Source organism: Cheilinus undulatus, linkage group 14 (genome assembly GCF_018320785.1).
Source record: "Cheilinus undulatus linkage group 14, ASM1832078v1, whole genome shotgun sequence".
Lineage (NCBI taxonomy): Eukaryota > Metazoa > Chordata > Actinopteri > Labriformes > Labridae > Cheilinus > Cheilinus undulatus.
In genome coordinates this window covers 37,136,184-37,159,051 of record NC_054878.1, presented here as the reverse complement: position 1 = coordinate 37,159,051, position 22,868 = coordinate 37,136,184, and the positions used below count along the sequence as shown (strand labels likewise).

Genomic DNA, 22,868 nt, shown 5'->3' with positions numbered 1-22,868 from the left:
TTTATAAAGTGGGGTGAACCAGAGCACCTGGAGAAAACCCAAAAGACAGTAAAGGCCTGGAGGAAGTTGCTTGAACAGTTTTGACAAGTGACTTATTCTTCTCTGTTGGCAGCCTCATTTTTTGCGCTTTTTACTGCGCTTTATACTGCGCTTTTTATGGCCACCATTCTTTTGGGTGGTCTTATTGGGACTGGATTTTTCTGTGGCTGCAGAGTTACCAGCAGCAGTGTCTTCTTTGGCCTCCAGCTGACCAATAGCAGATTCTGCTTTGGCCTTCAGTTGACCCACAGCAGGTTCTGCTTTGGCCTTCGGTTGGCCAATGGTAAGTTCTGCTTTGGCCTTTGGCTGACTAATAGCAGGTTCTGCTTTGGCCTCCAGCTGACCAGTAGCAGATTCTGCTTTGGCCTTCGGCTGACCAATAGCAGGTTCTTCTCAGAGCCAGTGATTTAAATGTATCAGTATTGTTCAGTAATCCCCCCAGCCCCCCCCCCCCCCCCCCATTGATTTAAATATAAATGTTACAGACCATTCTATCGATCTTATTGCTAACCATCATCCGGTTCATACAGAGTCATAATGGTGATTGTTTGAAAAATAGAACCCAATAAACCCCTGTCTACCAGAAATGACTATTTAACTGTGATACGATTCTGGATAAAAGGAAGTCATTCTTTTCTTCACTGTTTCTTTGAAAATATGAACAATAATAATACAATACTGCAGTATTTCTCCTTTTATGTTGACATTACATAGAGCCTTTACAAAGGCTGAACTGCTGCCTCCTGTGTGATGCCTATGCGATGAGGAAGGCAGCCTTGCCTGTGAGCCTGCGCTGAGGGCAACAGACCCAGTCCATTCGATTACAGATCTGAGTACACATTTGCGGATCGTGCGCGGTACAAGTGTTACAAAAGTCACATGTGTATGACAGCCAGTTGAGTGGCAGATTTCAGTTGTAACTGATGGCTTGTGAGGATTTTGACAACTTGAAGCAAAAAAGAGTTTTCTGAACCAAAATTAACTCAGTCCACAATTACAAATTGGGCTACATATTTGCAGATTAGTGGACGCATTTGTGGATCTTTGTACGAATTTGCAAATCTTTGCACACATTTGCAGATCTGAACACATATTTGCAGATATGTGCACGTATTCGTGGATTTGTGCAAGCATTTGTGGATTTGTAAATGTATTTTCAAATCTGCAGATTTGTGCACAGATCTTCGTACGCATTTGTAAATACTTTTGCAACAATAATAGCTCCATATTGATGGAGCTTTAATCAACTGACTCTTTTCAGAGTTGAATCAACACTGGTGGATCAATGCTGTCCAATAGCTCCAGCACTGAAGACCATTTTACTCAGAATGGAGTTAAAATTACATTTTGGGAGTAAAAATTAACTCTGAAATGTTTAACAGGGATATCAACACCAGTTTTTGCTGTGTAAAACAGCTGTTTTGGGATGTGATGTGGAATTATTCTCTTGCTGTGTGCTACTGTGTAGTCAACAGAGGTGGAAAAAGTCTAGAGTATTGTACTCAAGTAAAAGTACATTTACTCTGGTTTAAACTTACTTAAGTAAAAGTAATATTATTGATTTTAAAATGTACTCAAAAAGTACAAGTACCTCAAAAAAACTACTACTACTAAGTTTCAAGGATGTGCCTTGACAAAATAGGTTGAGAGTGCTGCTTTAAGCAGTATCGTCTTGCTTTACCTCTTATGTCCATATGGGGGCAGCACCATGGCTATGTTCCATCCATTCTCATTCAATATAAATAATGAAGAAGAAGAACACGGAAGAAGCCACAGAAGTCACCCTGCAGCAAAGACAGACCATGCATGAATAAACGACACTGAATAACAGTGAGTAAAGAGCGCTAAACCATTATACACATTTGATGTATTTGCCAACAGTATATTAAAGCGTTCATTTATAATTTTACCGTTTATTCCGCCATTATCGTCCGTGACGGAGCAGCTCACTGTGTTAAGAAATTGATAACAAGTTTTTAGGTTTAGGACAATTTGTCCCCACATTGACTGTTCCTGGACAGTTTATTCATGGAAGATACATTTTCCCATAAATTTGGGCCTTCAACAAGCTTAGCAGGAGAACCACATAGCTCCCTCAGATAGTTGCTGTCTGATTGATCTAAATTAAATATTGACACGTAGGTTACACCAACTGAAATATGGTTTTAGTTAAATAATTAGGGCATTAGGGCGTATTTAGCATCTGTTTGACTTCATGTGCGCAGTAAAAAAAAATTAAAGGACAAAGTTACATTCACATTTATTCTTTTGCTGCCTGGCAAGATTTCTCTCTTTATTTTTATTTATTTATTTTTTTACAAAAGTATGCCGTTTTATTTGAATATTGAATCATTTGTGACACAAAGCCTTTCTTAGGCTGAAACAAATTAAGATTTTACATACAGCCCACACTTGCCTCTTTAACAGAGTCTGGAGAAGACGAAAGACAAACAAGCCAACAGACTTTTCTGTATATATTCATAGAAAATGTAGAAGTAAAAGTAAAAAAATTCTCTATGGTGCTCTATTTAAACAATTAAAATAATTACAATTTAATGACATGGCCCTCTTGACTTTAAAAGCACAATTTGACACATCTTGGCATCAGGCCTTCATCAGGAAATGAACGGTTGCCAAGAAAACAGAGCCTCCTATTTAAGTAGTACTCCACCAGTAGGAATTTTCAACATGGGTGTAGACTTGTGGCCTGTATACTTCATGTATTTATTGAATGCATTACACGAATCATTACACTTACAAGGTTAAAGAATTGAGCACTCAATGCTTAAATACATAGGTTTGCATTCATCATCAAATTAACCAGAAACTTCAGGTGAAAATTCAGTGGTAAGATTTCTCCAGATTCTCTAATCTTTTGATGATATTATATACTGTAGATTGTAGGATATTTAAAGTCTTTTATATTTTATATTGAGTAACATTTTTCTGAAGTTGTTCCACAATTTTTATATGTAGTTTTTTGCAGATTGGGGAACCTTTGCCCATTTTTACTCCTGAGAGACTCTACCTCTCTAAAATTCCCCTTTTATACCCAGTTGCCAATCAATCAACCTTATTAGTTGTAAAATGCTCATCCTGCTGTTTTTCATTAGTACCACTTACTTTTTCAACCTTTTGTTGCCATGTCTCTGATTTTTTTAAGATGTGTGCATCCAATTCATAATTAGCTAATATTTTTCATAAAAAGGTGAAATGTCTGTTTATATTCTATGTTTTACACAGGGCTCCAACTTTTTGGGGAATTGGGTTATATTTAAGAAGATCCAACACTGATCCACCTTGAGTTCAGCACCAAGCAACATTTGGATTTTAATTTGGAGTTATATTAAAGCCAAGTCAACATGTTATCACTGATTTTCCAACCTGTGATTTTATTGTTGTAATTTTAGTCTTGCTTAATGTGACTTTCAGTCAACGTCTGATCTTGTTTTCCCTGTTTAAAGTAACTGTACTTGAGTAAAGCTCTTTTGGCAGTTAGTTTGAATGAAAAAATGCCATACAAATGATTTTATTAATGTTGCTTGCAGTTGAAGTGAAGTCTTTGAAGCTTTGTCTCCTGCTCTTGTAGGACAGCCATGTCTGCAGGTTGTATGAGGTGGGTGCTCAGCCGTACGGTGCGAGCTGTGTGTGCTCAAAGCCCTGTCTACAGGATACCAGCATATAGACTGACCATATGCAGTGAAAAATATAACATCCCTGCCTCCTCTTGGAGATGTTCTCCATTCTCCACTGATGTAGACAACACAGAACAGACTCCTGCGCCGAAGAAAAAAAAGCAAAACCCGAGCGCAAATGCCACAATCTCCTCTGTTGGACGCAAGATCCCTCATCGAGAGATACAGGTGATAAGTGACACAGGGGAAAATATGGGCACCATGCACCGGGCAGATGTGATCAGGATAATGGACCAGCAGGGGCTCAAACTAGTGCTGTTCAATGAAAACAAAGAGCCTCCCATCTACAGGCTGATGAGCGGGAAACAGATCCACGAAGAGCAGCTGAAACTGCGAGACAAACAGAAAGGAAAAGCAGGTGTGTGGTGAAACTTCAGGAACTTTATTTTTTATGTTTTTATTGGTTTGGTGTTTTCAAACATGGGTAAAGGGATTGCAAGACAATTGACATGTATTGTGGACCAAAAACTAAAGCCTTTTCACACATGACTTGTGAACACAAGATTTGCTTTACATGACACAAAGAGGACTCTGCAGAAGTCCATAATGTTGACACATATCTAATATGGTAGGCGAAGCAATGGAGTCCAATGTTATGATGACATTTTTCACCTTTATATCAGTGTAACTGGTACACAGTGTAAACCAAAGAGAGAAAAAACATGTCATGCAGAAATGAGTATGAAGCATTTTTATTAGGTGTATGAAGATTGCACCAGTCATGTGGCGGTTGCATTATAAAGATGTCAGGACCTCCATCTGCTCATTCTTGATGAATTATCCAGAATGTTTCTTCCTATGTGCCCACTCACCCCAACTTGACAAGGAATTTTTTCTGTGGAGCTGTCAGGAAAATTTCAATCCAAATGAAACACTTTGCTGTTTATGTTCACACATGCAGCTTTCCAGGATAGATTTCTTATTTTTGCTTTTTTATTGACTTTAATGGCAGCACACAGGTATAAAAACACACTCTGAATTAAACATAGACCTGACCAAAGAGGCAGAGTGTAGCAGAGTTTGGGTAGAACAATCCAAAAGCATCATAATGAATGATATGTACTATTGCATGCATGTGTTTACACAGTCCATTAACATCTCGATGAGATCAGGTTCCTTATTCTGAAGCACAATGGCTGAAACGTTCCTATTGCTCTGTAGAAAAGTCATTTTTCCAGTTCAGTTTTTCAAGCATCTTCTCACATGCAACAATTGCCATCAATTCTTATTTCCACATTTTCAATGTCAGAGTTTTTGTCTCTTTCCAGAAATTATTGCAGATATAGCAGAATCAATCATGCACATGTTATTAAACCAGCTATCAAAACTCTTAAGTATATTTTTACTTAGATTAAAAATACGTATCACTTCTGTTTCAAATTTCCAGCACAAACTTTACTGTTTGGCCTTGTAGGAGTGTAAAGATATCTGTTAAAATCTTGTATTGAATAGACTACACAGTATTTGTCTATACTGTACTCTTGTACTGGTGTATGTGAAAATGTCTGTGAGCAAGTGTAAAGGTAAAGTCAGTGTTTCACTGGAATGCTCATAATTTGGATTATTATCAATAGCCAGGAAAGATTAAGGAAAGCTTATTTTTTACTATGGTTAACATGAATTTAAAGTGTGGTTCATTGTATTTTCCCTTCACAGCTCCTGTACAAGTAAAAGAGCTCACCTTTTCTTCTGGCATGGCCACCCATGACCTTAGCACAAAGCTGAGACAAGTGGAGAGTTTTCTGAAGAAGAAGCACCACGTTAGAATCACGCTGCGGTCGGGACGAGGGCATCCTGCAGGCGACATGGTGAGGATGACCTTAAACATGTTCAGTGCTGTGAAAAAGTATTTGCCCCCTTACTGATGTTTTTGCTTATTTTTCACACTTAAATTTTTCACATCATATTGAAAAAGTAATATTAGACACAAATAATCAGAGTAAATACAAAATGCAGTTTTAAACTATGGTTTCATTTATTAAGGGAAAAAAACCCATCCAAACCTACCTGGCCCTGTGGGAAAAAAAGTCATTGTCCCCTTTCAAGTGTGAGATCAGTCTTTGCATTCTTTTTGGTCAGCAGTGGTTTTGGCCTTGGAACTCTCCAATGGATGCCATTTTTGTCCAGTCTCTTTCTTATTGTTGAATCACGAACGCTGACCTCAACTGAGTCAAGTGAGGCATGCAGGTCTTTAGATGTTGCTCCAGGATGAGTCGCCAATGCACTCTTGGAGTAATTCTGGTAGGCTGGCTACTCCTGGGAAGGTTCACCACTGCTCCAAGTTTTCTCCATTTGTGGATAATGGCTCTCACCATGATTCTCTGGAGTCCCAAAGTCTCGAAATGTCTTTGTAACCCTTTCCAGACTGCCAGATGTCAATGACTTTGTTTCTCATCTGTTCTTGAATTTCTTGAGATGATGTGTTGATTTTTGAGATCTTTTAGCATACTTCACTTGATCCTTTCAAAAATGAAGTCATCATTTGAAAACTGCATTTTGCATTTACTTGGGTTATTTTTGTCTTTGATTAAAATTTGTTTGATGATCTAACACATTTAACTGTGGCAAATATGCCAAAGAAAATTAAAAATCTTACATAAATCCTAAATAATATGTAAGATATACGTATTATACGCCTTTAAAATATTCTTTTTCCTCTGCCAGGAGACGTCTCTAGAACAGATTATCCAACAAATAGAGATGATGGTCGGATTTGTCTCAAAGCCAAAAGCCATACGAGACGGTCAAGCGGCCATGTGCATCCTGCGACCGCCGTCAGCAAAGGAACTGGCTCAACATGAGAAAAACAAAGCTGCAGCATCGCAGTCTAACAATGCAAGTTTAAAAGCTTCTCAGAACAAAATCTCGCCTGTTAATAACACTGACACAACAGATGGATCTATGCAACAGTGAGATGATGGAAATAAAAGATTTTCATAAAAACTGGCTGAAATGTGTACATAAGGCTACATTAATGATACATCCAGCAGCAGGGAAGTCCTGAATTAAAATGGGACCATCTTCCAGAAAATATCACTGTTTATCATCAGCTTAATGACAGGGAAGCTAATTGCTATATAATTTTAGTCAAACAACGACTTAAACTTACCTAAAACTAGTTTTTTTCAAGTGAATTTCATGAACACAATATAAGCAAAATCTTAGCAGATCTCATCAGGCAGGGGACTTGAACTATACAAGCACAGAAATGTTGGCAAATTACTTGAGAAGCTTCTTTGTTCATTCTATTTTATCTGCTTAACACTCATACATGGTTCACTAAAGCAGTAACAACAAGATGTGGAAAAATTTAACAAATACTGTGTAGATTAAGACTGAACAGCCAATAGAGGCATTCTCCTTTGATGTAAAAGTCCTTATTCACCTTCTTCTGTAGGGCTATGTGATTCCTGGTTTGAATCCCTGTTGGACAGGCCCTTTTCTGGTGAAGTTTGATTTACAGTGCCTATAAAAGTGTTTTACCCTTTTATTGATTTTATAAATCAGTCATATTCTATATGATTTGTTTTGCCTTGGAAATGATTTTGTTTCCATCCCCTGACTTAAACTTTTTAATAACATTTTCTCTGAGTTGCTTGGGGTGTTCTTCTATCTTCATGGTGTAATGGTAACCAGGAATACTGATTAACCAGTGAATGGACCTAGGTTTCTTAATGCTACAGCCACCTGAGACACATTCACTGTGTTCAGGTGATACCTATTTGACTAATTGTGAGACTACTAGCACCAGTTGGCTGGACCTCTGCTGAATTAGGTCAGTCACTTTAAAGGGGGTGAATATTTATGCAATCACTTATTTTACTTAACACGTTTTTAGGGCCATGACCACGACTGATTTATAAAATCAATGAAGGGTAAAACATCCAAGAGGATGAATACTTTTTTAGGCACTATATAAAGAGCTTAAGATGGAGCAGTGATTTACTTTAGACTGAATGAAAACAAACTCAAATGTTTATCTTTCTCTGCTTTATTCAAGATTCCTCTTTATGTTTTGGTAAAAAACAAAAATAAAAGCAAATTTGGCGTACAGATACATTCACTTGTCACAGATAAACGTGTTTGTTTGACATTACGTGTCACTTCCACACTTTATCAACACCTTTCTCTAACAGCAGAGATACTGCCATGGAGCTTTTGTACTACGGTACAGTCATACTTTTCCTATACATTAAAAAAAAAAAAAAAATCAAATGAGTGAGAACTTAAAAACCAAAAAGCACCTTAAGGCCCCCAAAAATAAAATCTCTCCTAGATTGTGTTAGAAAACAAAATTAAACAAAAGCAGCTTAACTAACATGCATGAGAAGCATTTGTCAATAAGCCTCAAGGACTTTGTAGGAGGAGAAAGGTTTAACAAAGTGATAGTCCAGGTTGCCACAGTGAGGGCACTGCTGGACGTTACTGTACTCGGAGAAATACTGCATCCCGACTCGGACGTCCACCACCGGCTTTCCGCAGTGTTTACAGTTGAGACGAGCCTAAGGATACACAGAGAGGAGACGGGAACAAGGTCAGTTAACAGGATGCTGAACTTAAGATTTTATGCTAAGAAACAGATAAACAGCCCTGAAATAATAAATCCATGACAGGGGTGGTAACTTAACAGTTAGGAGAACCTGTCTGTGGGAAAGATAAGTAACATCTTAAAGGTATAATATGTGATTTTTGCTCAAGTAGATGTCACACTTCAACACCAGTCTCTCAGATCAAAACAATACAACCCTCCCTCATTGTTCTGGCCGAGGGATCACAAGGAAGAAATATTTATGAAGCTTGAGCCTCTGAACGACACCAACAAGCAGAAGAAATCATCATCCAGTAGAGCTGAAAACAACAAACCCCAGCAAACTTTCTCCTTACTCATATGCTTATCAGTGACCCTGGCATTTTTACCTGGCAGCATGGTGAAGCAGCCAGTATATCATAGGTGTACATGGTGCCCAGCTGATGCCAGCTCCCGTCCCAGCGTGACTTGCATTTGATGCAGACGATCTTGTGGACGCCCTCTAAACAGTCCACACAGATGGCGTACAGGTGCATTAACCTGCCTGTTGGACACACAGAAATTCTGTTCAAGTTTATATTAATTACATGAAAAATAAGTGAGTTTGTCTCCCTCGATCAGACAGAAAAATCTGTAACATTCAACAGCATCAGTGGTAGAAATCAAAGTAACAGTAATATCAGACCAAAGCAGCTTGCTTGAGAGAGCTACATGACAGAGCAAACTTTTTTATTAGCAAAACTATAACTGATGTGATTTGATTTCCTGAAGGAGAACTTGTGAAAATACAAAAACAGAAGCTCTGTGCAACTATGTGGAAGCTCACAGGCCTCCACAAAAATAAAACAGCCATTTATAACAGCTGATTAGAGAACTATCATGAAAGAACTCTCAGTATTCCTGCAACATTATCAAAAGTAAAACTTTGACTTAAAAAAATGCCTTAAATGTTTATTTTAAATGTTTGACTTTATATGACACTGCTCCTACAACCCTTAAACAATGAATTTTGATCGCTAAAGCTGACAATCAACATACTTGTTCCTCCAGAAAAAAGATGGTATAAAATGCTCTGTCTGAGGCATAATGTTGTTTTCTGTCCCAGTTTAAAAAAAAATTAAAAATGGAATGATGCAGTATAAATGTGCCAAAAAAAACATGCTTATAGAATAGCTGCAAGTCATAATATTAACTATTAGGGCTTGGATATTAATCAAAAATTAGATTAAATCACAATATGTCCTGCAGAAGGGGCAATATTCCTTTAACCTGAAATGTGAGTCAAAATACCAGTTTAAAACTAGTTTTTTTGCAGCAGAGATAAAAAGCATCACATTTCATGCATTCATTCAAGTGACATTTTTAGAATAGTTTACAAAACAATCCTTGTCCCATATAGTGTATCTAAACAGGTAGCATTATCTTTTGTTTTTTACTTACATCATACAAAAGATTTAAATTTGGAACATGACTACCCTACCCTTAAACTGCATCTTCTTAAGGATTAAATAGTCCTAAATGTAAGCCTAAAACACTGACTAAATCTCCTTGAAGATCCATTTATATTCTGCCCATCACAAAAGCATGAAAACCCAAATAACTTATCCTTTCATACTGATGCATATCGAGGAGCATCCATATCAAAGCTTTGGGGCCACAACATCAAAGGAGCTTCATGCAGCCGCCGTGCTAATTCACATTCATGTTGGACGGAGTTAAATCCAGCAGAAAGCCTTTTATGTCTCCACACACAGTACAGATCAGGCTTATTGGGGGATTAAGTTGTAACTTGTCCTTACAGAAAGAAAAAGACAACATAGTTTCTAGATCACAGACTAAAAGTTGATGTTAAATTCAGAAAAAAAAACATTTTAATGAATTCATAAAACCACTTTGGTGTCATTTTTCCCCTGGCAGCTGATGTCTTCATCCAGAAGTTACTAACAGGATCTGGATGTGCAGATTTCAACCTGCTTCTTGAAAACAAATTAATGTTTAACCTAGGGTTTTTTCTCTTTCTGTATCAGTGTTAAAAATATTTGCACTGTCCTGACCTATTTAGCTCCATGCTTTAGTATGAAATTATCCCAGGAAACCATCTCTGACCTTGAAGGTGGCAGGGGACATCGTACTCAATCTCGTCATGGCGTGAAGGGCTTAGAAACAGAGTCCCGTCCACCAGAGGGAACTGCTCGAACACGGGTAGTGCTCTGTGACACAGCGCACAGTTCACCACGTTTCTCTGACTTGCACTGAGCGCCGACAGGATGAACCTACAGAAAAACAAGAGCATATTTGAAACATGTCAACAATTCATATATTTTCAAGGCATACTTTATCAACTTTTATCAATAGACAGTGTAAAACATTGGCTTGGTCTATGTGTGATCAAGAAACACTGGTTTCTGAGGTGTAATTATTAACTCTAACCATGGCTGTTGCCATATTGGAAATATGAAAATATACACAACCCCATCTTTCTTCACAAGTTTGACCTCTATATATCTCCCTACAAGACACCTGATTCATTCTATAGCCTAACTGAGATGGAATAATTTAGAGTAGAGGTATTCAGTCCAAACCAAACCAGACTTTTGCTTTCAAAAGCACAAGTGGGAAGTTTAATTAAAATGTGTTTATTTTCCCTGTAATATATTCTATCGATGTGGACACAGGAAGTTACAGAAACAGCTGAAGTTAAGAGAACAACTTGCAACACAAAGCAAGGTAAAGAAGGTACTCCGTTTATTTTTTTCCAGTCTATTTTGGCTGAGAGCATGTGTTAATTTTGGCAGCCCATTCAAAGCCATTCAGCCCATCAAAGTTTTAGTCGACGAAAATTCCTTACACTTTAGTCTTTACTTGTAGTCACATCATATTTTCTCTTTTAAAAGATTAGCCAAACTGTAAAAAATGAAACACTAATTTTATACAATCAATAGCCTACATGTAATAATCTGAAATAAACTAATGAAAATAGTAGCATATATTTGGATAACAGATTTTTGTGATGAGAATTATTGATGTTTATTCATAATGGTACTTACTAATGTGCCTTAATTATCAAACTCTTTATTGATATTAGTAATATTAATAGCAATATTCGTGCATTTAATGTGGAAAAATGAGACAATATGTTTTTAACTGAACTCATGCTTTGTATTTACTTTATATTACTAATTAAACAAACATTTCTCATTTAAAGGACCACATTTATTCAGATTTTCTTGCTAAAAACTAAAATTCCAATTTCTCCATGTGACTTTGAACACATCACAGTGAGTTCCTTTTATTCTTCTTGAATTGCCAAAAGTCTGAGTCTTTTTGAACATATCATAATGTAACTTACATTGCTTTCTTTGACTCGCTAATTAGCATTTGTCTCGTAAATTTCAACTTTGGATTAATATTTTTAACTAACGGGACCTTAGACAAAGTTTTGGAGTTTTTTATCACTACAACTCTGACCAAGACTGAAGAGGATTACTGTACAGCAGCAACAGAAGCTAGTATTAGGAGTCTATGCTACAGCTGGTGGAGATTTTCAACGATTCTAAGGTAGGCTGGCTGCATTTTAGTTTAATTTCTTGTAAACACTACCTCTAGAATACAGAGAAGAGCTTCCTGTTTAATCTACCTATCAGTTCCTCTCTCTGTCACGCTGCTTCACACATCCAGACACACTACTCCTCCTGCTCTCTCCTCTGGGTGTACAGACAGCAGGTTAGACACACAGAGGAGAAATATCAAAGAATGTAAATGTCCATCAGTCCGGCACGTACATTTTGGTCTCGTCTCATCTTTGTAAAGAAAGAAATCTACTTTTCTTGAGTTTTTATCATCAGTAATCTGCTATTAGCCCATCCTTGTCCTGCCTCCCTTATTAACAAACATTTTTTGTTTTTAGTTTTTGTTAGCGAAATGCCATGATGTGTAGCTCTTGGAAAAAAATAGGCCAGCCCTCTATTCTCAAGATTCTCAGGGGTTGAGATGTGACGCTCACCTAGGCAGTCTGAAAGCCCTCTCTTTTTAACATGCAGGCCAAAATGAAATTAAAGCCTTGATGCTGCTGAGGTGCAGTTGCCACACCCAGTCTGAAACAACTGTTAGAGCTCCCCTAGTGACTGGCTGCTACCGCCATGTTAAAAGATGGCACATGAGTCAAGCTATAAAACTAAAGTCCATGCGAAACACTTTCTTTTCAAACCTGATTTTGTCATTATAGTTATCTTATGGTGCCCAGGAATTCTTACACTAATGCATATTCAAAATGCTTTGCATGAACAGGTACATATTCAAATGCTTAACACACAGGTGCAGCACAAATGCTTTGAAATGCTTTTAATTCATAAAAAATAAAATCACAAACGGTGTCACTATGGAAGTAGTCCAATGGACACTTTTCCCAGATGGAAATGCTGTATGAATCCTGTGAAAATTTTCCCAGCAGGCAACTGTTGTGGACAGACTTCAAGAAAAAGTTGAGAGAATAAGTGAAGTGGAATAAGTGTCCATGTTTTCTGTTCAGCAAAGTGTTTCAAAATGCATTTATGCTCCACCTGTTTGTGTGCTGCATGCTAACCTGACATGCCAGATACACTGTTTCATATATGAATTGCATGGATATATTTCACAGTCATTTGAAAGAAAGTCTTTTGGACGGTAAGGGTTTTTCAAAAAAAATTCTCAGGTTATTGAATGAACGTCAGTAAGATTTGTATATTTACATATATACAGAAATTTTTGTTTGTTTATGTGTTATTCTATTTGTTTAAATTTTACATACCCAAATGCTGAAAAGATCAATGTGATGGGTACAAATGCTTATACAGCTGTAAAAGAAGGAAATGTCTATGTTGTACTGTTGTTAATGGGAAGAATTGCAAGAACAACGTGGACGGCCCGGGTTAGAATTCGGCCTGAGGCCCTTCACTGCATGTCTCTCCCCCACTCTCGTCCCTGTTTCCGACTCTATCCCCTATCCTCCACTATCAAATAAAGGCACAAAAATGCCCAAAATAAACCTTAAAAAAAGAAAAGCCTGAAAAAGTGATTTTTGCATGATGTCCCCTTTAATGAAGAAATGTGGCCCAGTTCTGGTAAAACTGATGCTATAATAAAGCTACATCCAAGCTAATTGCCACTGGCAGCGGTTCCTTTGTCCTTTTTTAAATTTGCATTTGAAAAGCCAAACAAGTAGCAAATGATGAGCCCTCTGTGAGCCAAACAACCAGGTCTACTAAGCAGTGCCAAATGATATGGATCTCTTATATGAGACAGATTTCCTGTCAGAACAAGAGAGGCTGGAGTTCGGTGAGACTGACCTCAGCTGAGGAACCACAGGTAGGATGAACTTAATGTGCTAATGTGACGGAACTGTACTGAGCCAAACCAGACTGCTTTGAGGAAATGGCCCAGTGTTGATTTTTTTCCATGATTTTTTATCTCTTGAATGTTTTACTACTTTCGGGACACAAAAGTAGAAGTAATCAAGAATTAAGATCTATTTTCAAGTGCTTAAAACTGTGTGCACATTTTACTGTTTTTGTCTTTGTGTTTATCACAAACTTGTTGCTAAACCAAAGGCAAAGTATCCCATGCCAACCTATATTCCCAATTTTAAGTGTACTTGCACAGTTCTTCTAAGTACCAGTTTTGTTAACCAAGTGCTAAAAGAATAAACAGCGTACAGAATTTCATTTCATAAAGTAATTTTTAGGTGCAACAAAAACCGAGTCTTATTCAATCTTCTCTTTGTTTTTTTTTTTTAGTTTATTAGGAATTTGTTGCCACTGATGGATATGAAAAGACCAAGATTTTACAGTGTACCTGCGCAGCTCCTCCCCCTGGCCTGCCTGGGCGTCGTCCTCCATGCGGACATGGTAGGTGTTGAGTTTGTGTCTGGGGATGTGGGTGAGGAGCTCCGAGAGGTCCAGCCTCCTCAGGAACTGCACCGGGTGGGAGTGGGTCCCGTCGGCCACACTGCCAGACGTGAGACGATGGTGGAGTGGGAGTGCAAAGGAGAGCGGCAAGGGGAGAACAGACCCGGGGTCTAGGTGAGATCCACCACCTGAGGTTCCCATCGAGCAGCCACCTCCACGACTGAGAGCTCCCCCGACCAGCAGGTGCTTCCTCTGCGGGTCCATGTGGACGGCTGATTTGAGGAACTCTCCCAGCGGACGGGAACCTCGCATCCCTGCTCCCCCTCCTGATCCAGGGGGAGCAGTTGGGGAGAGAGGGAAGCCAGCTGGAGGAGACTGTCCAGGAGAGTCACAGGGAGACTTCAGAGGAGGCCCCAGACAAAAGGGTCCCACTGCCGCAGCTCCTCCTGCTGCTCCTCTCTCTGTGGAGTTCTGACGATCCACTGATTGTCTGCGAGGTAATTCCTGACTCGAGGCTCGGTGTGGGAGTTTACCTCCTACTGCTCCTCCTGGTGCTTTGCTTTTCTTGGGCTCCTCAAACATCCCATCCCCTGGCCCTGTAGCCCCTCCGCTGGACCCGTTCCTCCCTGTGCTCCTCTCTGATGGCTTTTTCTTGCGCTCATCCTGCATGCGCTTCACCTGGTACCAGTCAGTGTCTTTCTTTAGGTGTCCCTGACCACAGCGGCACGAGCAGAACCTGAAGGCCAGGTCATAGCCCTTTTTGGTCCACATGTTCTGCCGGCACTGCTTCTCATTCCAGGAGCGAGCGCGGCCGATGCAGTTGAACTGGACGAGGATGGAGCTCTCCCATTCGTAGAAACACTGCAGGTGCATCCAGTTCCCATAAGGGCACAGCTCATTGTTGCAGAGCACCCGCTGGTAGTCATCCTTCTCCAGGTCAATGGGGCGGCCCAGGCTGCAGCTGAGAGGCGTCGCACACTGGACCTCTGGGTGAGCAAAAACAGGAGAGGGAAAAGTTGAGTCCATCATGATCTCCTACAAAAGCCAACTTTTATCAAATAGAATTTACTGCTAAATCAGAAAATAGTGTGGTCTGTAAAATTTTAGAAAACAGTGAAAACAAATTGTGCAAAAAAAAAAATCAAATAGCTCATTTTCAAGTAACTGTCCATTACCAACAGTTATTATTAGAAGAGTACAGATGGAGATGGATAATTTTCACAATGTGCACATGCAAAGTCATATCTCAGGACTTGCAATGCTAGTTACATGACCTGAAGCACATTCTGCAGCCACCTCTTTGTTGACATAAAAAAGACAACACTCTCCTGCATCTAAGAACATTCACTATATAGACAAAAGTATTCGGCCACACATGTTAACTATTGAATTCAGGTGTTTCAATCAGACCCGCTGCCACAGGTGTATAAAATCAAGCACCTAACCATGTAGTCTCCATTTGCAAACATTCATGATACAAAATGCATCGTTCTGAAGAGCTCAGTGACTTCAGTCATGGTGATGAATGCCACCATTGCAACAATTTCATCCCTGCTGGATAATCCACAGTCACCTTTAAGTGACATTATTAGAAAGTGGAAGAGTTTAGGAACAACAGAAATTCAGTCAAAAAGCACAAGACCACTTAAAATTACAGAGCGGGTCAATGACTGCTAAGGCATGGCTGCGTTGACTGTGGACTTCAGAAAACACAGTGGACCAACACCAGCAGATGCCATGGCAGCCCAAATCATCACTGACTGTGGAAACTTCACACTGGACTTCAAGCAACGTGGATTCTGTGCCCCTCCACTCTTCCTCCAGACTCTGAACCTTGATTTCCAAATGACATGCAAAATTTCCTTTCATCTGAAAACAGAACTTTGGACCACTGAGCAACAGTCCAGTTCTTTTTCTCTACAGCCCAGGTAAGACGCCTCTGACGTTGTCTCTGGTTTAGGAGTGGCTTGACACGAGGAATTTGTAGCCCATGTCTAGGATTCGTCTGTGCCTAGTGGCTCTTGATGCACTGATTCAATCCTCAGTCCACACCTTGTGAAGCTCCCCCAAATTCTTGAATGGATTTTGCTTGACAATCCTCTCAAGGTTGCGGTTATCCCTTATGCTGGTGCACCTTTTCTGTCCACACTTTTTCCTTCCACTCAACTTTCTATGAATATGCTTGGATACAGCACTCTGTGAACAACCAGCTTCTTTAGCAATGACCTTTTGTGGCTTACTCTCTTTGTGGAGGGTGTCAATGATTGTCTTCTGGACACCTGTCAAGTCTGCGGTCTTCCCCATGATTGTGTAGCCTACTGACTCAGACTGAGAGACCATTTAAAGGCTCAGGAAACCTTTGCAGGTGTTTGGAGTTAATTAGCTGATTAGGATGTGACACAATGACTTTCCAATATTGAACTTTTTCACAAAATTTCTAATTTTCTGAGACACTGAATTTTGGGTTTTCATTATCTATAAGCCATAATCATCAACATTTCAAGAAATAAAGGCTTGAAAAATGTTACTCTATGTGTAATGAGTCTATATAGTATACGGGTTTCACTTTCTGAAATCAGTGATAAAAAATATTGAACTTTTCATGATATTCTAATTTTTTGAGATGTACCTGTATATGCTGAAATACACGGGCAAAATATCGGATGTAATTATCGGCTGAAATTTTGATTTCTGCAGATACCAGACCAATAATATCATGCATCCCTACTATAAAGACATGGTCTGATGAGCTCGGTGTGGAAGAACTGACTGGCCCACACAGAGCCCTGACCTCAACCCCATTAAGCACCTTTGGGATGAACTGGAATGGCGAATGTGAGCCAGGCCTTCTCGTCCAACATCAGCACCTGACCTCATAAATGCAAGAATGCACAGAAATAATCAAAATCTGTACAGGAGGCTGTACAGCTGCAAAAGAGGTCCAACTCCATGTTAAAGTACATACATTTGAATACAACGTCATTACAGTCCCTTTTTTTATGTGACCTTTAAATACTTTTGTTCTAGGTATCACAATACTCCCCGTGACCTCCAACGGGATAAGCAATAAAGAAAATGGATGGATTGATGTATCACAATACTGGGTTCACGTTACGATTTTGTCAAGATTTTTGGGGGATTTCTAATTTTTACATAGATATGATATTAAAGATATAATTTCTAATATGGTTATTTTAATGAAATCCTCAGAAAATAGACAATACTATCATTTTTCTCTGTAAATATAAAGAGTACTTCTACCCTTTAAGCTAGTGGCTACCAACCTTTTTCCTGGAGCCCCCCACTTATGGCTAAGAAAAGCCGAGCCCCCTCAAAACCCACATAAATTAAAAAGTGATCGATTACTGTCAAAAGTCAACATCAGCTTTAATTTATTTTTTTAGACAAACTGCAAAGAAAATTGGTTTATATGTTCATAATACCAAAAGAGTTAGTATAAACTATTTAAGTAAAGTTCTAGTTAATATATGCCAATCTAATCTTGACAACCTCAAAGGCTGAGATCTCTGGCGCCCCCCTAAGGGGTCCCGGACCCCAGGTTGGGAACCATTGCTTTAAGCTGCTTTAGTCACTCATAAAGCAGTGCATTTTTCTCTGAAAAATAGTGATTTTGATGAGTATTCTCATAAAGTGATATTAATCAAAAGAATCCAAAAACAGATACTCTATAAGGTTAAAATGGTATTTAAATATATATTTTTGTCAAACCATTTTAAATCATCCACATTTCTATGGACTTTTAACTGTAAAGGTATAATTACATCCCTTACTCAATAATCTACCACATATTTCCTGAATCCATCAGTCATTTGGTCTGTTAACCATTAGATGATAGATGGTTAAACTAAACAAGCAGTGGATTTATCTCTTATTTTATTTTTGCAGGGTATTGTTACATTCCTTCTTTAAAAAATGTGTGAAAAAAGTCTTAATTTACTGACAAAAAAGGCAGAGAGATGCAGAAAACCTCCTGCTTAAACACTGCCATTAACACATTTTTTGACACTTTAGCTCAAACATTACCAAAACAACCAGTTAATCATCAAATAAACTGCAGATACATTTCTTTCAATCCATAGTTAGATCAATAAACAAATAACCAAAGCTCCAGCATGAGCTAATTCAGAGATGTTTTTCAGACACTGGATCTCTAAAAGCACCGTTTTAAGAGGCCTTTTAGAAAAGCTCATCATCATTTATCACCAGTTTGAGGTGAAAATGTTTGGAGAGACATTTCAGTGTCCTTGCTGCCATTGATTTCTGAAATTGAAGCAGGCCATTGAAGCCTAAGAGCGTCTCTATTCAAACCCTGCCAACTGTCAAGTCTGGATGTGAATCAAGCGAATGTGGGCCCACAGTCTGTACCAGAAGAAGCTCATGATAAAACTCTGTGGGTGTGTGGGGGGATTGTTTCCTCTTTCCTTTTCCGGGACAGTGTCAGCGCTTTTTTTAACTCCTATTACTCTCTGTAGTCACCACACAGTAGTTAAAAAACACACTTTTCTATATATATTTTTTAGCTCTAGCCTGCTTTTTACTTCTACTTTTAACCAGAGTAACGTTGCTTTTACTTGACTGCAACAGTCTTGTACTTTTACCACCTCTGCTTGTTTTAAGGAAACATACTTTATTCGTGATCTTGGCCAAAAGGACGACAGCACCCACAGTCTGAGCAACCCTAAGGGGGGTGGCAAAGATCTCAAGGGATGCATGGGATCCTGTCTGCTCTGACATATTAAAAATCAAAGTTGCTAAAATTTCTTGCAAGCTATGATCAAAAACAAAATGCACAACAGTGTGCTAGGGCCACCCTAAAAGATTAATAAATAAAGAGGCTCTGGGGCTTAATGGTTGGGTCGCGCCCCGTGTGTGTTGGCATACCGGGTTCAGGTCTTACCTGTGGCTTTTTCACTGCATGTCATTCCCCACTCTCTTGTTCCTATTTCCAGCTTCATCCACTGCTCTGTACTGCTCTGGCCCCCTGATAGCCATCATCCAGGACTGCACCAAATCCATGTCCCACCTTTCCAGGTATCCTCCCCTTCACGCCCCCTGGTGCCTGGACCAGCCCACCAGGTCCTGGGCACCCAGTGTGCAGGGAGCTGTATCAAGCCAGGGGAAGCGCAGCAGGTGCCTGTTCAAATGCAGGCAGCTGACCCTTTCCACCCTCGCTCTCCTGAGCACATCAGCATTAGACCCACAGTTTTGCCAACGATACCCAATGATGTGCCAAAGACAAGTTGCCACATAGGAGTCAAGTCAGCACTTCTGGCCATCAGTCAACATCCAGGCCTCACAAGAGTATAGTAAGACCAGGAGGACGAAGGTGTTTCATCCACATGCTCAGATTCCAAGATCCAGGATTGATGAAGCTGCCAAGGTAGCTGAACTGCTCTACAAATTCCACGGACACATATTCAAGGGCAGCATCCAAGGTATTACCAAATGCCTGGATCTTTGTATTGATCCAGGAGACGAGCATTCTGTAGCTAACGTAGCTAAAGCTAAGCTCCCAAAGCAGCTATGTAAGCTCTGTAGGTAACATAGCTATATAGTTAATGTAGCTAAAGCCAAGCTCACAAAGCAGCTAACTTAGCTACGTTTCCTTATGTAATAATGTTAATTACATAGTTAGCATAGCTTTAACAAAAAAAATTTAAAAATGTTGTACCCAAATTATAGCACTCCTGTTCTGTAAAAGAAGGGGTCTCAGATGACGGGCTGCGGTCAGAAGGTCTTGTGGGAATGAACTGGGAAGAAGTCAGAGGTGTAACTACCACACTTGACAGCACTTTATCAATGAAAACAATTAAATTGATGTGTAAGTTGTTCAAGTGGATCCTGTTGGGCTTAGCTTTTCTTAGAAAGGGCAAAAGGCTGGAAACCACTGGAGTAGCTGATGCTCCAAACAGAGATGATTATAAATAATCTTTAAAACAGTTATTAGACTATAATAAAGGATAAATGGGTGCAAATTCCACATACCTTGTGTTTTCAGACATCAACAAAATCCTTAAAATTTTCTGGAAAAAAAGCCTAACCATTTTCCTTCATTTCTTCTTAGACCCTATTTTTCAAATACAAGTTTTGAGACCATTTTTTAAATCTTACTTTATAGTCTTTAAGGTATGCATCACTTCAGGGTGACTTTTTTCACACCAGTTGAAGTCTCTGTGAATTAAAGTGAATGAAGCTGAACTTGAGTGCGCAGACAAGCGGTGAGGTGTCAGTACTACCCTTTGAGGAAGGCCACAACCAAAAACTGTGAGGAGTTGAAGGTGCGCGTCAGGAACAGACAGCTGAGGCCTGCATAACAACATCCACACTGTATAGAACCCCACCGACCACTAACTTAGATTTAATAACATGCAAACAAGTGCTGCATCGTGTCATGAAGACCCCCTGAGGCGACATTTGACAACAAGGAATACTGTTTTCATAGTTCATAATCCTTTTTCACAAGAGGAGCTCCACGCGCCAAACTCCATTCATATATCTGTCAATTTAAGGATCTGTTGCTTAAAGGGTCCTTGTTAAACGTGTAAAAACAAAACGAATGGCCATTTTCTGTTACTCACCCATCAATCTTATGTTCTGCTAACATTCAACACACCAATAAACACATGTTTCGATAATATTCCAACTTTTCTCCCTGCTGCGCCTACAATCTTGTTGCACCAAAACAAACCAAACTGCCTCATGAAAATCAGTGCAAAAATAAAAACAAGCCATGTTTTCAGTGCAGTTTAACACTTGCTGGATCACGCATACATCATCGACTAAAAATCACGCTCAGTTCATGCAAGGCCTCAAGTCGTGATCACACAATGTAGCGTGTATTTTCAGATATTCATGGACGCGATTAATCGATGCATTTTTAAATAGAAGTTTTGCTCTGCGTGGAAAGAAGTGAAAGTAAGGGCTAGAGACATTTGCAACGTCGCAGTGCATGTATGTCACAGTCGCACAGACAAGACAGAGCTTCCTCAGACAGGAAGACAGCATCACCAAACTTCTACATCTGTGTCCGTTTCCTCTCTTACCACTTGAGCGCTCGTTTCTGGGTGCAGCCGCCGCGGCCGCGCCTCCTGTCGGGGCCGCACAGGCTCCATTTTCCTGCTCATCTCCGCTACTGTTGGTGCGTTTGCTTTTCTTTCCCTTGTTGTTCTTCTGGTTGGGCATTTTACACGATTCGGCTGTCAAGTGTTATTTTCGACCTCTATCAAAGGCTGCTGTCACTGCCGTCTGACATTTCTGTCGCCTCCATGGCTGCAGTGTTTTCTCTTTGTGTTGTTGTTTTTTGGGGCTCCTCGTGGACGGTAGGCGGGTTTTTAGTGCAGCTCTGACAGCAGCAGCTATGAGGAATAAGCTGCTATAACCTTTAAGAATGAAGGCGTGTCCGTCTCTTGTTTTGATTCCTGCTCCGCTGTTTTCTGCCACCCCCTGACGTCACAGGGACCCGCCCCCCGCGCTGGCCGTCAACGGTTTGTGCTGCGTTCCGGTGCTGTGGGAAAGCTCGGACTTTTAAGTATCAAACACTTTAATATCCCACAAACAAGCCAAATACTCAACATAGAAGGACTACAGACTGTACAGGGGGGTATAGGGGCCAAATACGAATGAGAAAGCAATGACAGGAGAAGCTTTATTTGTCATTGTGCACTTAAAGACAAAAGTTAAGAGTCAAGAAAAGGAGTCAAATGTTGAGGGAAAAAAAAAATTAAAAACAGAAGTGCAAGAACAAAATGTTGATATACTGATCAAAAAGTTAAAGATCAAGAAAAAAGATTTTTGAAAATATATTTAAACTATTGGAAGAAAACTCGGGATATAGAGGAAAACAATTTGAAATGTGGGGGGGTATATAAAAAATGTTGAAATGAAGGAGGGAAAACGTCAATATGATGATCATTAAAACAAGAGATAACAGAAAAATCTTAATTTTATTAAAAGGTTGATATGTTAAAGTTGAAATGGTGAATTACTGAAAAGAAAAAGTTGAAATGTCGAGAGAAAAGTTGAAGTGTTGAGAAAAATAATTGAAATCCAAGAAAGAAAATGAATTACTGGAAAAAAAAATGTCAAAATAAGAGTAAATGGTCAAAATGTTGGTTTAAAAAATTAAAATGTCAAAGAAATCGTCGAAATGATTATTAAAAATCTCAAAATGGCAAGAGAATTGTCAAAGTGTTAGTTTAAAGATTTAAATATCAACAAAATGGTCAAAATGTTGTTCTGAGAATTTCAAAATGTCAAGTAAAATGTTAAAATGTTGATTAAGATCTTCAAAATGTTGACATTAATAATCAAAATATCAAGAAAATAGTCTGAATATCAAGAAAAAACAAAATTGTGAGAAAATAGGTTTAAATGTCAAGTAAAACATGGAATATAAAAAATAAAGTAGAAAAAAAATCACAATTAAAGTCAACCTAGCAATAGTATTTCAATATTACTCGCAATGTTTTATATTTTCTCAGCATTTAGACTGTTTTTCATTTAAATGCATAATGAAATAAAATTCTCTTCTGCAGATTTTTACTTGTTTTTACTCTACTGGTAGTGGGGAACCTCAATAATAAAATACTATTTAAAAACACAGGACCAACACTTCAGCAAATGTAACAAAGAATAAACTTAGTTTTGTTATTGCCACCTGAAAATGTGGTCACAGTTTTATGAAATCACCACCTACAAAATCGA

General features: G+C 39.0%; 2 protein-coding genes across 5 annotated transcripts; one reads left to right on the top strand and one right to left on the bottom strand.

Moving 5' to 3' along the window:
- Positions 1 to 1,761: 1,761 nt before the first annotated feature.
- On the top strand, positions 1,762 to 6,680 carry mtif3 (mitochondrial translational initiation factor 3). 2 transcript variants are annotated; one of them, XM_041805503.1, is made up of 4 exons: positions 1,762 to 1,869; positions 3,629 to 4,092; positions 5,391 to 5,542; positions 6,399 to 6,680. In XM_041805503.1, exons 2-4 carry the CDS (start codon positions 3,636 to 3,638, stop codon positions 6,645 to 6,647), a joined length of 858 nt encoding a protein of 285 aa, XP_041661437.1. In that variant the 5' UTR covers positions 1,762 to 1,869; positions 3,629 to 3,635; the 3' UTR covers positions 6,648 to 6,680. The 2 variants fall into 2 exon arrangements, with proteins under 2 accessions (XP_041661437.1, XP_041661438.1); XM_041805504.1 differs by having other exon boundaries at positions 1,795 to 1,869; positions 3,608 to 4,092.
- A 108-nt stretch (positions 6,681 to 6,788) lies between these two features.
- heca (hdc homolog, cell cycle regulator) lies at positions 6,789 to 21,599 on the bottom strand. 3 transcript variants are annotated; one of them, XM_041805501.1, is made up of 5 exons: positions 21,209 to 21,599; positions 14,092 to 15,130; positions 10,369 to 10,535; positions 8,652 to 8,806; positions 6,789 to 8,236 (listed from the first exon to the last, which is right to left on the bottom strand). In XM_041805501.1, exons 1-5 carry the CDS (start codon positions 21,345 to 21,347, stop codon positions 8,072 to 8,074), a joined length of 1,665 nt encoding a protein of 554 aa, XP_041661435.1. In that variant the 5' UTR covers positions 21,348 to 21,599; the 3' UTR covers positions 6,789 to 8,071. The 3 variants fall into 3 exon arrangements, 2 of the variants coding, with proteins under 2 accessions (XP_041661435.1, XP_041661436.1); XM_041805502.1 differs by lacking the exon at positions 21,209 to 21,599 and adding an exon at positions 19,063 to 21,202; XR_005992855.1 differs by lacking the exon at positions 6,789 to 8,236 and having other exon boundaries at positions 8,685 to 8,806; positions 9,878 to 10,535.
- Positions 21,600 to 22,868: the final 1,269 nt, after the last annotated feature.

Excerpts from the sequence above, each read along its gene's own strand:
- mtif3 (XM_041805503.1), top strand. The coding sequence starts at position 3,636 with ATGTCTGCAGGTTGTATGAGGTGGGTGCTCAGCCGTACGGTGCGAGCT. Across the intron at positions 4,093-5,390 it reads CAAACAGAAAGGAAAAGCAG|CTCCTGTACAAGTAAAAGAG; the intron begins GTGTGTGGTGAA and ends TTCCCTTCACAG. Across the intron at positions 5,543-6,398 it reads GGCATCCTGCAGGCGACATG|GAGACGTCTCTAGAACAGAT; the intron begins GTGAGGATGACC and ends TTCCTCTGCCAG.
- heca (XM_041805501.1), bottom strand. The coding sequence starts at position 21,347 with ATGCCCAACCAGAAGAACAACAAGGGAAAGAAAAGCAAACGCACCAAC. Across the intron at positions 15,131-21,208 it reads CAGAAACGAGCGCTCAAGTG|AGGTCCAGTGTGCGACGCCT; the intron begins GTAAGAGAGGAA and ends TTGCTCACCCAG. Across the intron at positions 10,536-14,091 it reads CAGGGGGAGGAGCTGCGCAG|GTTCATCCTGTCGGCGCTCA; the intron begins GTACACTGTAAA and ends GTTTTTCTGTAG.